The sequence below is a fragment of the Pelodiscus sinensis genome, chromosome 6 (genome assembly GCF_049634645.1).
Source record: "Pelodiscus sinensis isolate JC-2024 chromosome 6, ASM4963464v1, whole genome shotgun sequence".
NCBI lineage: Eukaryota > Metazoa > Chordata > Testudines > Trionychidae > Pelodiscus > Pelodiscus sinensis.
The window spans coordinates 93,154,176-93,166,757 of record NC_134716.1 but is presented as its reverse complement, the minus strand read 5'-3'; the positions used below and the strand labels follow the sequence as shown (position 1 = coordinate 93,166,757).

Sequence of the window (12,582 nt, the reverse complement as noted above, 5' to 3'; positions counted from 1 at the left end):
GGCAGTTATCAATGACATTGTCAGCAAAGGGCCCAACAGTTAAGTTGGGAAAACATTTATAACTTCTGTCCTACTTCTAACATCACATTTCTTGACCACAGTTGAGGAAGTAATAACTATCAAACTGCATCATTTTCAGTCATCTTGCAAGCTGTTGGGCTTCAGCCCAGAGATAGCCCTGGTAGCACTAAAAAGGCAATCTTCTTATGGCCAGTCATACTGGACCTCTGCAGTTTTTGAAACAATAGACAGTATAGCAATGCTAAATACCGTAACAAACAACAGAGCTGGCGTATATGGCAGAGCACTACACTGCCTCCAATCATTTCTTTCCAGCAGAACATTAAGAGTGGTGATGGATAACTGTTCTTTCTCTCTGAAGAGCTTCTCCTGTGGAGGCCTGCAGTGATTGAAAGAATCCCCTTTTCTCTTCAATATCTATATTAGAGAAGTTGAAAGAGAGTGAGATGTTATTGGCTTTACTGCCAACACTGCTTTAATGACACTTATCTGTCTATCCCATTTGTCGGTGATTCAACAGTCATCATATAGGATAGTTCAATTAATAGCTATTAGCCAGGGTTGCAATTCCATGTTTTGTTTTCCCTAACCCTCTAATTCCCAGAAGCTAGCCCCTGTTATGTTAACTGTTTGTGAAGCATATATGGCACTGGCCACTGTTGGAAGACGGGATACTGTGCTAGGTGGACTTTTGGCCTAACACAGTAAGGCCATACTTGTAGCCACCATAATTAAACTGTCAGAATGGTTACAAGAGATGATCTTTTGGATGAAAAGCAGCTCACTCAAACTCAAGATAGGAAAAGCAAAAGTGATGCTGATTGACAGTGGAACTCTTTCAAGAATCATCTTGAACACTTCCCTCAAATCCCTTGCATTCCAAAAGAGGGATATAGTCACCTGTGCAGTAAAGTTCTGTGAAGCCTCTCAATCCTGTTTGGTTCATCATCAAATCTGTCAACCATATAACCTCAGTGACCAAAAATGCCTTTTTTCACATCCAGCAAACTCTGTCCTTTCTTCCCAGATAAAGACCTTAACAGAATAATCCAGGCATTTGTCACCTCCACACGGGATTATTGTAATACCTTGTATGTGAAGGTGAATGTTTAAACAATATAAAGATTCCAGCAACCGCAAAATGAAGCTGCCTGTCTCCTTTATGACTAGTCCTTTTTTTAAATTTCAGCTAAGAGATCTTTTCTCCTGAGTACTGTTCTACTCTAAGTAATAAAGAGCACTTTCAGCAATCTTCAGACATCATGTGAGCTCTTAAAATGCACCTACTGAGAATTCCAACTTCAAAATCCTGACATCCTGAGTATGTATCTCTTCAGAAGGTCATGAGAATCAAGTCAGGACTTCCACAGGTACAGCTGACTAATGGATTTAGCGCTGTATCTCTGATACGTATTGGACAGAATTGAGCTTGTCTGTCCCCTAAAGGTCAGAGCATATTACACTTTAATATTCTTTTATTGAGCTTTCTGCTGAAATGCCCTCTAGCCATGTTTATTTGGGCAGTCAGTAACTAAGTTAGGCCATTTGATAAAATATTTTAGTTGATCTTGGTGACAAATTTCCTAAATGAAAATCAAAGTCAGTCTTCTAACCCTGGAGCAACAGTTTAAAATATTTCCCTATACCTGTCACTTGCATATGATATGTAGCACAGTGAATGCTTATGTATCTTTAAAACGTTTCCATTCATGGAGTAAATGCAATCTCTTAAAGAGGCAAATTCTGCTCTCCTCTCCTGGGGCACAGAGGTAGGTGCTGCTGTGCAATATGGGAGAGGGCAACTCCACAGAAGTTCCCTGTGCATTAACCTGCACTGAAGGATCAGTGTGACTGTGTGTGGAAGGGAGATGGAGGAGGAAGGCAAAGAGGGTTCATGGCTGCTACTCTGATCTACAGTCTACTCCTCCTGTATAGAGGGGTGAAATCAGCAAGGTTGCAAAGGATGGATTCCTAATGACTTGGGCAGCTACTTAGGGTGGATATTGCCGACAGGCTTTGAAGGGGAATTGGGAAAAAAGCCTAATAACTAAGGAACAGTGCATTTTAGTGAGTTTTAAAGGTTTGTTTCCCCCATAAATGAACCATGAATATATAATTAAGGCTATGATTTAGTCATGGGCAGGGCTTGACAATTAGTGTAATCTACTTGCCCGTGGAAAGTAGATTACAAGCCGGCATAGCCGCGCAGCGCAGTCAGCACATGCGGAGCACAGTCTGCACATGTGCAGCATGCCAAACCGTGCAGCTGGAGAGCAGGACTCGCTGCCACTTGGCGAGCCCTGGTCATGGGTATTTTTAGAAAGTCATGGATAGGTCACAGATAAAAAACTTCATGGCCCAATTGTAGTGTGGCCCCAGCATCTGGCTGTAGAGCTGCTCCAGCAGGGGCCAGGGTGGCTGATCCTGGCTGCAGCAGATGGCACAGAATCTGTGACTTAGGCAACCTCTGTGACAAACACTGAGATACCCCAGAGTGTCATAGCTGCCTACTTCACAGAGGCTCTTAAAATGGCTTAAAATTCTTACGTGGAAACTACTATAAAAAGTATCAGAGGGGTAGCTGAGTTAGTCTGTTACAGGAATAATTAAAAAACAATAAGTAGTCTAGTAGCACCTTAAAGATTAACAAAACATGTAGATTGTATCATGAGCTTTCATGGGCACAACCCACTTCTTCAGATGACTAGAGTGTTGGAAGCCCAGATCCAAGAATAAATAAGGGAAGGAGGAAGAGGAGAAAGAAAAAATTGGAGGGGAGGAAGAAAAAAGAGACAGTTAGTAGACAAGCTTCAAAGGGGTTGCTGAGTTAGTTTGTAACTAACAGGAAAGACTTAAACAAGAAATAGTCTAGTAGCATCTTAAAGACTAAATAGTTACAAGAGGCTGATAAGAACCATTGGTTTGCACTTGGAAAGGAAGATGACCAACAACAGATTCTACACAAACATCAAGAACCATTAGCGCCTTCATTGTTTGGTTGGTTGATACCATTTGCATGAGAATTAAACTTGTGAATGAAGTTAAGTTCCAACCCTTCTCTGTGTATTTGGCTTGTGGAATTGGTCTGAAACAAAACAGCAACTTGGAGATCTATTAGTGATTGTCCAGTAATATTAAAGTGTTCTCCAACAAGGTTTTGTGCGTTGCCTTTTTGGATATCTGATTTGTGTCCATTGATTATTTCCTGTAGAGACTGTCCAGTTTGGCCATTATACATTGCAGTGGGGCATTGCTGGCATTTGATGGCATAGATCACATTACTGAATGTGCAGTTAAATGAGCGTCTGATTTGGTCACTGATGTGGTTGGGTCCAGTGATTAAATTGCTCGTGTAGATGTGTGCGCAGAGTTGGCAGGGGTGGGTTCATCGATGCTTATGATGGAGGTGTGTTACGTGGTTACCGGAAAGAATTTTATAAGTGAGAATTGGCTTTTCCCCAAGGCCTCTGAGAGTGAGGTTATGTAAAGTATGTAATTGTTTCTGCTTTCATTTTCAGAGTCTTTGGTATCCTGTAGTCTATGCATTAGGGAAGTTTTATTACTGACTAGATTTACCTGGTGTTGCTTGTGTCATTAGCCCAATTAATTTTACTTTTTTGGAAAATAAAATGAAATGTAAATTTAAATCATTGCTCTGGGGCGGGGCTGAGCTGGGGATGTGGGATTCAGTATATAGGCTTCTTTGGGGAGAGAGGACTACCCCCCTCTCCCACTGTTGCAGCTTGTGGTCAGGTGAGAAGACCCTCTTCATAGCTGCTGCAGCTTCAGTAGACACAGTCACGGAAGAGTTGCATGTCCCCCGGCCAAGGCAGGTTCAGATCTGTGTGCCCCCTATGCTCCTGAGCTAGAGTGAGGGATGCAGCAAACTGTGCACTATCCCTTTGCTCCCTGACGAAGGGGAACAGCCAGCCATGTCCCTGTGTGAATCTGGCAAGGGAGCTTCAGCCCCCTACCACCTTCTCTAAAGGGCACCTGAGGGGTGGGAGACTTGGGGCTGGGATAGTCCAACCAGCCCTTTCACCTGCGTGGCAAAGTGATTTTGATTTTGAGAAGCAATCTCTTACAGGCTGTCACATTATTGGATTCTAAAGATCACTGTTGTACCCATGGGGAGGGGGCTGTTTGCCCCAAAAGTCTGTACAAGGGGGTCATATAAGGTGCCACATGAAAGCTTATGTTTTACTGATTCTGTATATGCTATTCATGTACTTGTATAATATCTGTATGTGGAATTATAAGTGTGTACTCCGTGTTCATGTTGGAAAATTCTCTGTCTGAGGCAGAGCAATGTGCCAGGATTGTTCATTCAATGGCTATGCTAATTAGCGAGGCTCCAGGGACAATAGATCTCTAGGTGCCAAAGACACACCTGAGGAATGAATCTGGATGCCTGCAGACCAGCCAGAATAATGATTGCTGGCTTGGGACACAAGGATAGGTCGCTGGGCCATATGACCCACTCCAGCTTGGAAGAGATATAAAATGCCATGTGGCAGACTCCATTTTGTCTTGAGTTCAGTTCCTGATCCTAGATGCAGCTTTGCAGGGAACAACGAGCCGGGAAGAACCGTGGACCTATCCTGACATAGGATGTACACCAGAGATTTTTAAGATAGCAGTAGTAATATCTCTGCTAAAAGCCTGAATTGAGAACTTGGTGATTCGATGCATGTAATGTATTTTCTTTAACAACCTTACTCTCATGCTTTTCTTTCTTTTAGTAATCTTTAGATTTTAAAGGATTGGCTCAGAGTGGGTAAGATAGAGTGTAAATTGACCTGAGAACTGTGGCTGGCTTCTTGGGACCGACAGAACCCATTTGGGGTAGGTGAGATTGGGTTTTCTCACCCCTCACCTGTGTGTTAGGCCCGGGGCTGATTGGGGCACAGGAGGAGCTGGGGTCTCAGAGGGGTTTTGCTCGTGAGGCTTCAGGCTAACCAGATTGGCAGCTGAAGCGCTCTGTGTGACTGGTTTGTGATCTGTTTGGAAGATCTCCAGTCTGGGGCTGAAAGGAGCCCCGAGTTTTGAGCAATTTGCCCTGAGCTGATGCACTTAGTGGTGCCCTGACCTGGCCCAGTCTGTCACACACACATTCTGTTTTCCTGGCACAACCACATCCTTACCTTGATGATTATAGGAAGCTGTATGCCAAATTTGGTGGTCCTAGCTCTTACAGTTTAGGAGGAGTTCTTGAATACATAGGCAAATGGACAGACAGACAAACTTTCTTAAATATATAGTAAACATTACAATATTACCTAGTGTGGGATATATTATACTAGATAAAGGCCAATCAAAACTCACTTGTTTTCAGAATTCTCTGGGCACTATTTCCCCAATTTGTTTTATTTCCACTCATCTATTTTGGAATCTTTTTGCTTTTCCTCAGCAAGATGGCAGAGACCACTTCTGTTGAATTCTGCTGTGCTAATAGTTTTTGTAGGAGTGGTTACCTGAAGCATGTAGTTTGTTCTATCCTGCTCCATTGGAATGGTCTCCTCACATATTATGGTCCTTGTAAAGAGGGTTTTGTTTTGTTTTTTTAACAAAAGATCTTTGGTGCTTCATTTTATTATCTGTGTGTGTGTGGTATGCAAATGATGATTTGATGTAGCTGCATGATATGTGGGGAAATTATGTGAAAGGAGCAATTTTATATGTATTTTCACATTTTGATCATGAGTGTTTTTAACCAAACTTCCACTTTTATCTAATTTGAGATTTGAATAGTGCAATTCAGCTCAAGTGTGATGGACCTAAGCCAGCAGCCTGCCACACTTTGGTCCTATTGGAGTCCGAGGAGGTTGCCACACTTTGTTGGAAGTTAGGCATTCAGGGCACTGGATAAGTGGTTTTCTCTTCCCAGAGTAAACTGTTAGAGCCTGCTGCAATAAAATGAAGGCAGGAAAACACTTGAGGCTAATTAACTAGATAGTTCTCTCAGGCAAGTCACTCAACACCTGTAATTAATTACAGCCAGTGGAGTTGCTTTAAAAGGCCTCCCCTAAGTAAGAAGAGGGGGAAGACAAAGAGTGATGGACTGGAAGGAGAGAGGGCTGAACAAGAAGCAGCTTTGTGTGAGCTGAGAGTTGGTTAAGAAGTACATTTTGGAGGGGTTGTTTGGGGAAGTGGCCCGGGGAAAAAGCTGCCAAGTCAGAAGGAAAAATCAACCTTGATTGCTGCTACTACTTTAGTGTCCCTGGACCGGAATCTGGAGTAGTGGGTGGGCCTGGGTTCCCCCCAAACCTTTCCCCATGTCAACACAGCGCCTGTCCCAAGAAGAGAGACCAGGACTATCAAGGGGTTTTCACCTCAAAGACATGGACTAGCCTGTAATGAGTATGGCTCGCTAAGCTGTGGACCCTTCCTTCTGTAAAGAGAAAGGGGTTGTGTAAAGGACCACAGCAGCAAAGGATGACTGTGAGGCTAATATATCCACTAGTAGTGCGAGACCCACAGGGCATAACCAGAACTTTGCCACACAATATAATAAAAATATTGGAGCATTTTTTTAAAACAATACTTACAAATGCAATAACCCAACGCAATACATTTTGACTAGCAATGGGCAATGTAGGCTAGTGAGTGGATCACACAAGTGTCCCTCCTTCATCTCAGTAGGTCACAAGATTGTTGTTACCAAGATTGCCTCAGAGGATAGAGTAGTTTTGCTAACTGATATGTACCTAGAATTTGCAAGATGTGTTGATTGAACCGTAGCAGCGCTTGGATTGGATGTAGAGGGAGCACACAGCTTTCACAGTCAATGTTGTGTGCAATCAACATGTACCTCATTTCACATGCCATTGCTTTCATGTGTGTCACTTTAGTAATACTAGTGAGAATAAAACTATGTGAATAGAAACCAGTGGAATCTGGCAAGCTTTTACATGGGCAAGGGTAAAACAAAATACTGTGGGCCACACACAGAACCTGGCTGGGGCCATTACTGATTTTGATTATCTTTATTTTGCAAATGTATGTGTGTGAAATTTAGTTTAGGAAAAAGGGTGAGTGTAAATTACATTGTTTGCTTTAACCACTTTCTTTTTTTTCCTGATGGCTTTTACAGGAAATTCTTAAGAATGAAAGGTATAGAGAAGAAATAAAACAGAAAATCCAAGATGCTTCAGAAAATGACAGCCTTCTTCAGACCAGGGAATGCAAGGAGGGACTTGTGGTTGAACCAGTTCAAACTGAAATTAAAGGCCATGCATCAGCCCCTTACTATGGAAAGAATGAGCCTTCACCAGACCCATCCAGCACTGCAAAAACATTTCAGCCAGGTTCCTGGATCCCACCAGATAGCCGTAATAAATAAATAGTTGCAATGTGAAAAAGCTTGACAATAAATTGCATAGATAATTACTTTAACAAGCAACATGACTGAAGAAAACTGTTTTTCACTTTCCAACTGTTGTGTGAAAAATAAATTGATATATTAAAGTTAACTTTAATTTATTTTTACACAGCCACATCTTAGAAATCATTGAATCCTTAGTTAATACTGTAACTAATTAGCAAATCTTAGTAAAAGTTAATGTTCTATACTACTTAATTTTTATGTTTTTAAAGTAATTGCTCATATTTTGTTCTTCAGTTACTTCTATTTAGATGATTGAGATAGGAAAATGTCACAATGCACTTTCTTTTGACAGGCATTCTTCTCTAGCGGTAGCAACTCTTTATAATCTTGCCCTCAAGACAACAAATTTTACATAGCTTGTTTGTAGACATGAAGATTAGAAATGACCTTTGGTATCATGAAAGCTAGATCTCTTTTTTCTTTTCTTTTTTCTTAAATCATCATCTCTATGCGCATCCTCAAGAGTTCCCTTCCTGTTAATATGGTCAATGCAGTTGGCTCTCTTAGGTGACGGTAGGGTCTGTTTGGCCTCTTTAACGCAAAGCACTTCAATGATAGAGGCTACATTATTTCTTAATTTTAATGGACTTTCTTGTAACTGCATTAATAAATAGTAATATCAACAGTTAATGTGTGCACCTTACTGGCCACCCATAAGTAGTGTGTATCAAGCTAAGAGCAGAGTATGGAAGGACTTTCTCATTTTCCAGTAATTACACTGAACATTTCAGATTAGGCTCCACAGGCAACTGTAGCCAGCTCTTCATGGTTACAAGGGAAGTCACTGGAAATCAGCAGAGGGAAAGGACAAAATTGTTGAAACTTGAAAGAAATGCCCATGATAAAAGCAAACTGTAAGACCTGTTATGCAGTGTCTACATCAAAGAAAATTGTATCAAAATGACAGGAATGGCCAGTAATCGTGTAGCTGCATCTGTGACAGGAACCGTGTAAAAACTTGTGTAGATGGGGCAAATTCATGGTCTCCTTCTCCTCTCCCTTACCCCCTCCCCCGTGCTATTAAAACCTGCTCTCTACAGGTTTTTGTGACTTGGTCTTAAAAGCACTTGAGCTGAGCACAGTTGATAGCAACGAATAGTGCTATGGCTAGGTAGTCCTAAAAGCTGGGACACCAGACCCTAAATTCTGTGTAGAAGGGGTCAGATTTGTAACAGCTTCAGTAACAAAAAAAGATTGGAATGTGAAAAATATCAGATGATATTCCTTGTTCTGATCTTAGAGTTGGACATCTTATTGTTGAAATATCTTTCAATTGTACATTACTCCAAAATGTTCAAGTTGTGGTAGAATCTAGTTTGGATAATGCACAGCATCATTACAGAAGTTGTCAGAGAGGAAAACCTGGAGGCTTTGGCATCTGTGCAAGGGTCACTTAAGGTTTCAGGTCTTTGAGAGGTGACTAAGCAAAGATGCATTTTCCTCTCATTTTCTATCTATATATGTGATTTGACATTTTGAGCTCTAGATTCCTTGCCCCTGCACTCTTCACAAGAACCACGATGTCCCCTGTTAGAAGTACAGATAGTACTTAAAATGATCAATGCTGATGTTAACACTTAGTCACATCATTAGCCCTCTTCCCAGTGAGTGGAGCATGTGTTTGTATCTTAAGGACTTGAACTGGTTTATGTTCATTTAGAAGACTAACCAGTTTATGAAGGTAAGCATGCATTTGAATGAAATAGAGATTGTTAAAATCTGTCAATTTCCTGGCCATGGAATTGGAAAGAAATTTAAAGGGCCAGAGACTGAATTACCCTATTGTACTGCTTTTCTCCATCACATTCCTCAACAATTTTAGGAATAGTACTGCAGTCCTTGTGGCCACAGAAGTGGAGCGAGTATGCCTGCCCCATGCATTCTGTTTCCCTTGTGGCTGCCAGGTCCCCCCAGTGATCCACAGATTTGCATGCTTGGGGTATGGGATGCCATGAGGGGGGAGAAGGTAGGGTGATAAGTGTTACCTACCAGCCCTATGCTCTTGGGGAGTGACATTCATGGAAAACCATCCCCCTCTCCTAGGCCTCTGCTAGAATGGAAGACAAAGCAATGAAAAGGCCGGGGAAGTCACACCTAAACTGCTTCACACAAGGGTGATAGAATTAAGGAAACACCCAGCCTCAGCTGCATGGAAGCACTGACTGATGGGAAATCTCTGCTCCAGGTGCTAATGAACCCAGGCCTGCTCACACCCAAATGAGTCATTATCAGACCAATTCTAGTAATGGATCCTATTGACAGCCAAAATATGGGGTTGCATTGTGAGCTCCTTCAAGGAACATCACCCATAACCAGGTGTGATCAGTTTCTATTGTCTCGCTTCTGTTTACCCATAGACAAATCCATTGTTCTCTTTGAACTATTGACCTATCCCTATAAAAACTCCTACCCTTACCCAAGAAAAACTGTTCTGATACTTGGGATTTAAACTGCATCAGTTCCACTGAGAACTGGGGGCTTTTCTCATTTCCTGCCTTCTGGACTCCCCATTACCATCTGGGAACCCTTATCCATGCAAGCTCCACAGAATGGTGAGTTCTCTCTCTCTTCCCCAAGCATAGCCTCCTGACTCTGCCCTATATAAACTGTTATATGGTTAGTTAGCCCTAACATTTGTAATCAGTTTCAATTTAGATTTAATATTGTAACTGTTTTGTGTGTTTGGTTCCCTATATATATATATATATATAATTAACTTTCATTGTTAAGCTGGTTGCTTCTCTCTCTTTTGCTCACTCTTCCTCAAGGGGTGTTGTTTTGGCTTCCCCATTCGCTCTGCAATAACACTTCTTGTACCGCAAGGAAACATCACCGGTGATTTAAAGTGACTAAATAAAAAAAATTATGTAAAACAATTTTGCAATAATCAACTAAACAGGTATTTTCCATGTCTACCTTCTGATTCCATAAAATAGATTACAGCTGGCATTAACTGGTATGCATCTTGAAATCCTACCTTCTATCAAAAGACCAATACTCCCAGTCATGATGCATCAGCTGGTTAATAAATGGTTCATTTGTAGATTAAGAATGTGAGGTGTTTACATCAGCTACACTTATATTTTCTATAAAAATCAGTACATTCAATTGGTAATATACAGTATGTCACCACTTTTGAAAGGATTCTTAAAAATCAATTATTTAGGTAATTTTCATTTAGTGTATGCTGAACTCATTGGTTTTAGACCCTTTTCCTTAATGAAACAGATACCTAAGTATTGTACAGATAGAACATTAGTTCTCTACAGCTGTAACACATTTTTAGAAGTCAGAATAAAGAACAAACGCTTTTTAAAAAGTATCAAATTTATTTATGTAAACTAGTTTGCTTTGAGTTGGTTCCATTTTAAAATCATATCAAAACTATATAAATGCCGAGGTGTAACCATATTAAAAAAACACTGATGACTTAATTGAGTAGGTCACAAAAAGGTGAACACATGCTCTACAGTCTAACACTTGTTTTGAGCAATAGAGGAAAGCGAACTGTTTCTTGTTACACATGCATGATTCACATCCAATTCTTAAGACTGATTTAACAAAACTTCCGGTGTTGGCTGCATTAATATTTATCTATTCACTTCCTCCTTTCCATATTGTAAAGAGTATCTGATTCATGTTACCATTTACATACTAAGTAAAGGACTCGGCCCAAGAATCCAGTATGACAACCCCCCAACTCTCTATGAGTTCATTAAAATTCAGGTGCTTGATAAAAAGTGCCTAGCACTTAATTCCTGGGAACTAAAGTAGCAATATTAAGGTTTGCTAAAGCGACACATTCTCTGGACACAAAAATGAATAAATTGGTGAGCCTTAGCTCCATTTTACTTTGCAATGTTTTCAACACAAGATTTACATCTGCCTTTATTATTTTTTACTAAGCCATCCTTTCAAGCTGGTCAAATCCAAAACAATTTCTCTGATTCTCCTGAGTTGATGGATTTAGGTTATGACATGAATATAATATTTAGTTATTTACCAAATGGATTTCCACCTTTATTTTGCAAAGTGCATTGTAGGCAAAAGCTGTTCACATGGTGATATTGTGAAAAATAAATGTCATATCACTGATTAGTTGTAAAAAGTTTCCTTCTGTGAACTATCAGAAAAAGGTTTAGTGGACTCCTGCTAATCCAGGAAGCAGATTTTGAGAACCCATCATTAAGAATTTAGGAGTTAGCATTTCACACTAACACTACATATTCATATAACTGCCAACTGCTGCAGAAAAAAGGACTGTCTCAGGGCCAAGTTGAAACCAGACAAAAAAATTGTGCTATAAATGAATATAAACCAACAGTAGAAAAAGGGCCATATAAAAACACCGTTAATCTTGTAGCAAACCAATGACTGCAGTATTTTTAGAAAGTCAGACATTTTAATATTTCTTCCATAATTTAAATGATATTTAAACAACTGCTAAAGCAGTTCCAATTTAAAAAATGAAGGTCTCCCCGTAGTGTATTCATTTTAGGGTATGGCATGTAAACATACATTTAAAAAATGATATCTGGTGGACATACACACATCAAATGCCATTGCAGGTTTGGATAAGAGACTTCAACACAAACTGTTTAACAAAACATGAATAATTTCAGGAACTGAAATGTCATAGCCCAAAGATTTGTACACGGTGAACTATATTGGAAGAAGACAACAATGTAAAGACACAAGTGTACAACAGTGCTTCAACAAAAGCAAATTTTTTTGCACAAGGAAGGCATTTTGCCTTGCTCAATCCCTCTTTGTTCTTTTGGCTTTTGCAATATTTTCTTGGCGTTTCTGTTTCTTCTTTTGCTCTCGCTCCCTGGCCTCAATCATTTTTGCCAGTTTCCAAGATAGCACTGCACTTGCTAGGAACAATGGTGTAAGCGCCAAGATCACAGTGGTAAGAAAGCCATATGGGTCCTTTGCAGCCCATTCCACAATATATTCAGCCCAGGCTTTGATATCAAACATCTTTTCTGCCATCCAATTGGGGAAACCTTATGCAAAAATGGAACGATAACACCTTTACATTGCATAGTCATAGAAGCACAGCAAGTTACCGTGCCTATCGATACAGTAGTTACTATCTGTCGCCGTTAGTCAAAGAGCTTCGTGTATTTGGATCCAGGCTAGGAAGTAGCTATTACGATCATTCTCCAGCA

At 40.4% G+C, this 12,582-nt stretch overlaps 2 protein-coding genes across 3 annotated transcripts in view; one reads left to right on the top strand and one right to left on the bottom strand.

Moving 5' to 3' along the window:
- Positions 1–10,284, top strand: part of NDUFAF2 (NADH:ubiquinone oxidoreductase complex assembly factor 2) — a 142,323-nt gene extending 132,039 nt beyond the window's left edge. For both annotated transcript variants that reach the window (XM_006134416.4, XM_075932880.1), the window contains exon 4: positions 7,115–10,284. In XM_006134416.4, coding sequence (XP_006134478.1) covers positions 7,115–7,363 — 249 coding nt within the window. In that variant the 3' untranslated portion in view covers positions 7,364–10,284. The remainder of the gene's footprint in view (positions 1–7,114) is intronic.
- Positions 10,285–10,717: 433 nt separating this feature from the next.
- On the bottom strand, positions 10,718–12,403 carry SMIM15 (small integral membrane protein 15). The gene has a single exon (XM_006134426.2). It carries the CDS (start codon positions 12,401–12,403, stop codon positions 12,167–12,169), a length of 237 nt encoding a protein of 78 aa, XP_006134488.1. The 3' UTR covers positions 10,718–12,166.
- Positions 12,404–12,582: the final 179 nt, after the last annotated feature.

Coding starts and splice junctions, on each gene's coding strand:
- SMIM15 (XM_006134426.2), bottom strand. CDS start 12,403: ATGGCAGAAAAGATGTTTGATATCAAAGCCTGGGCTGAATATATTGTG.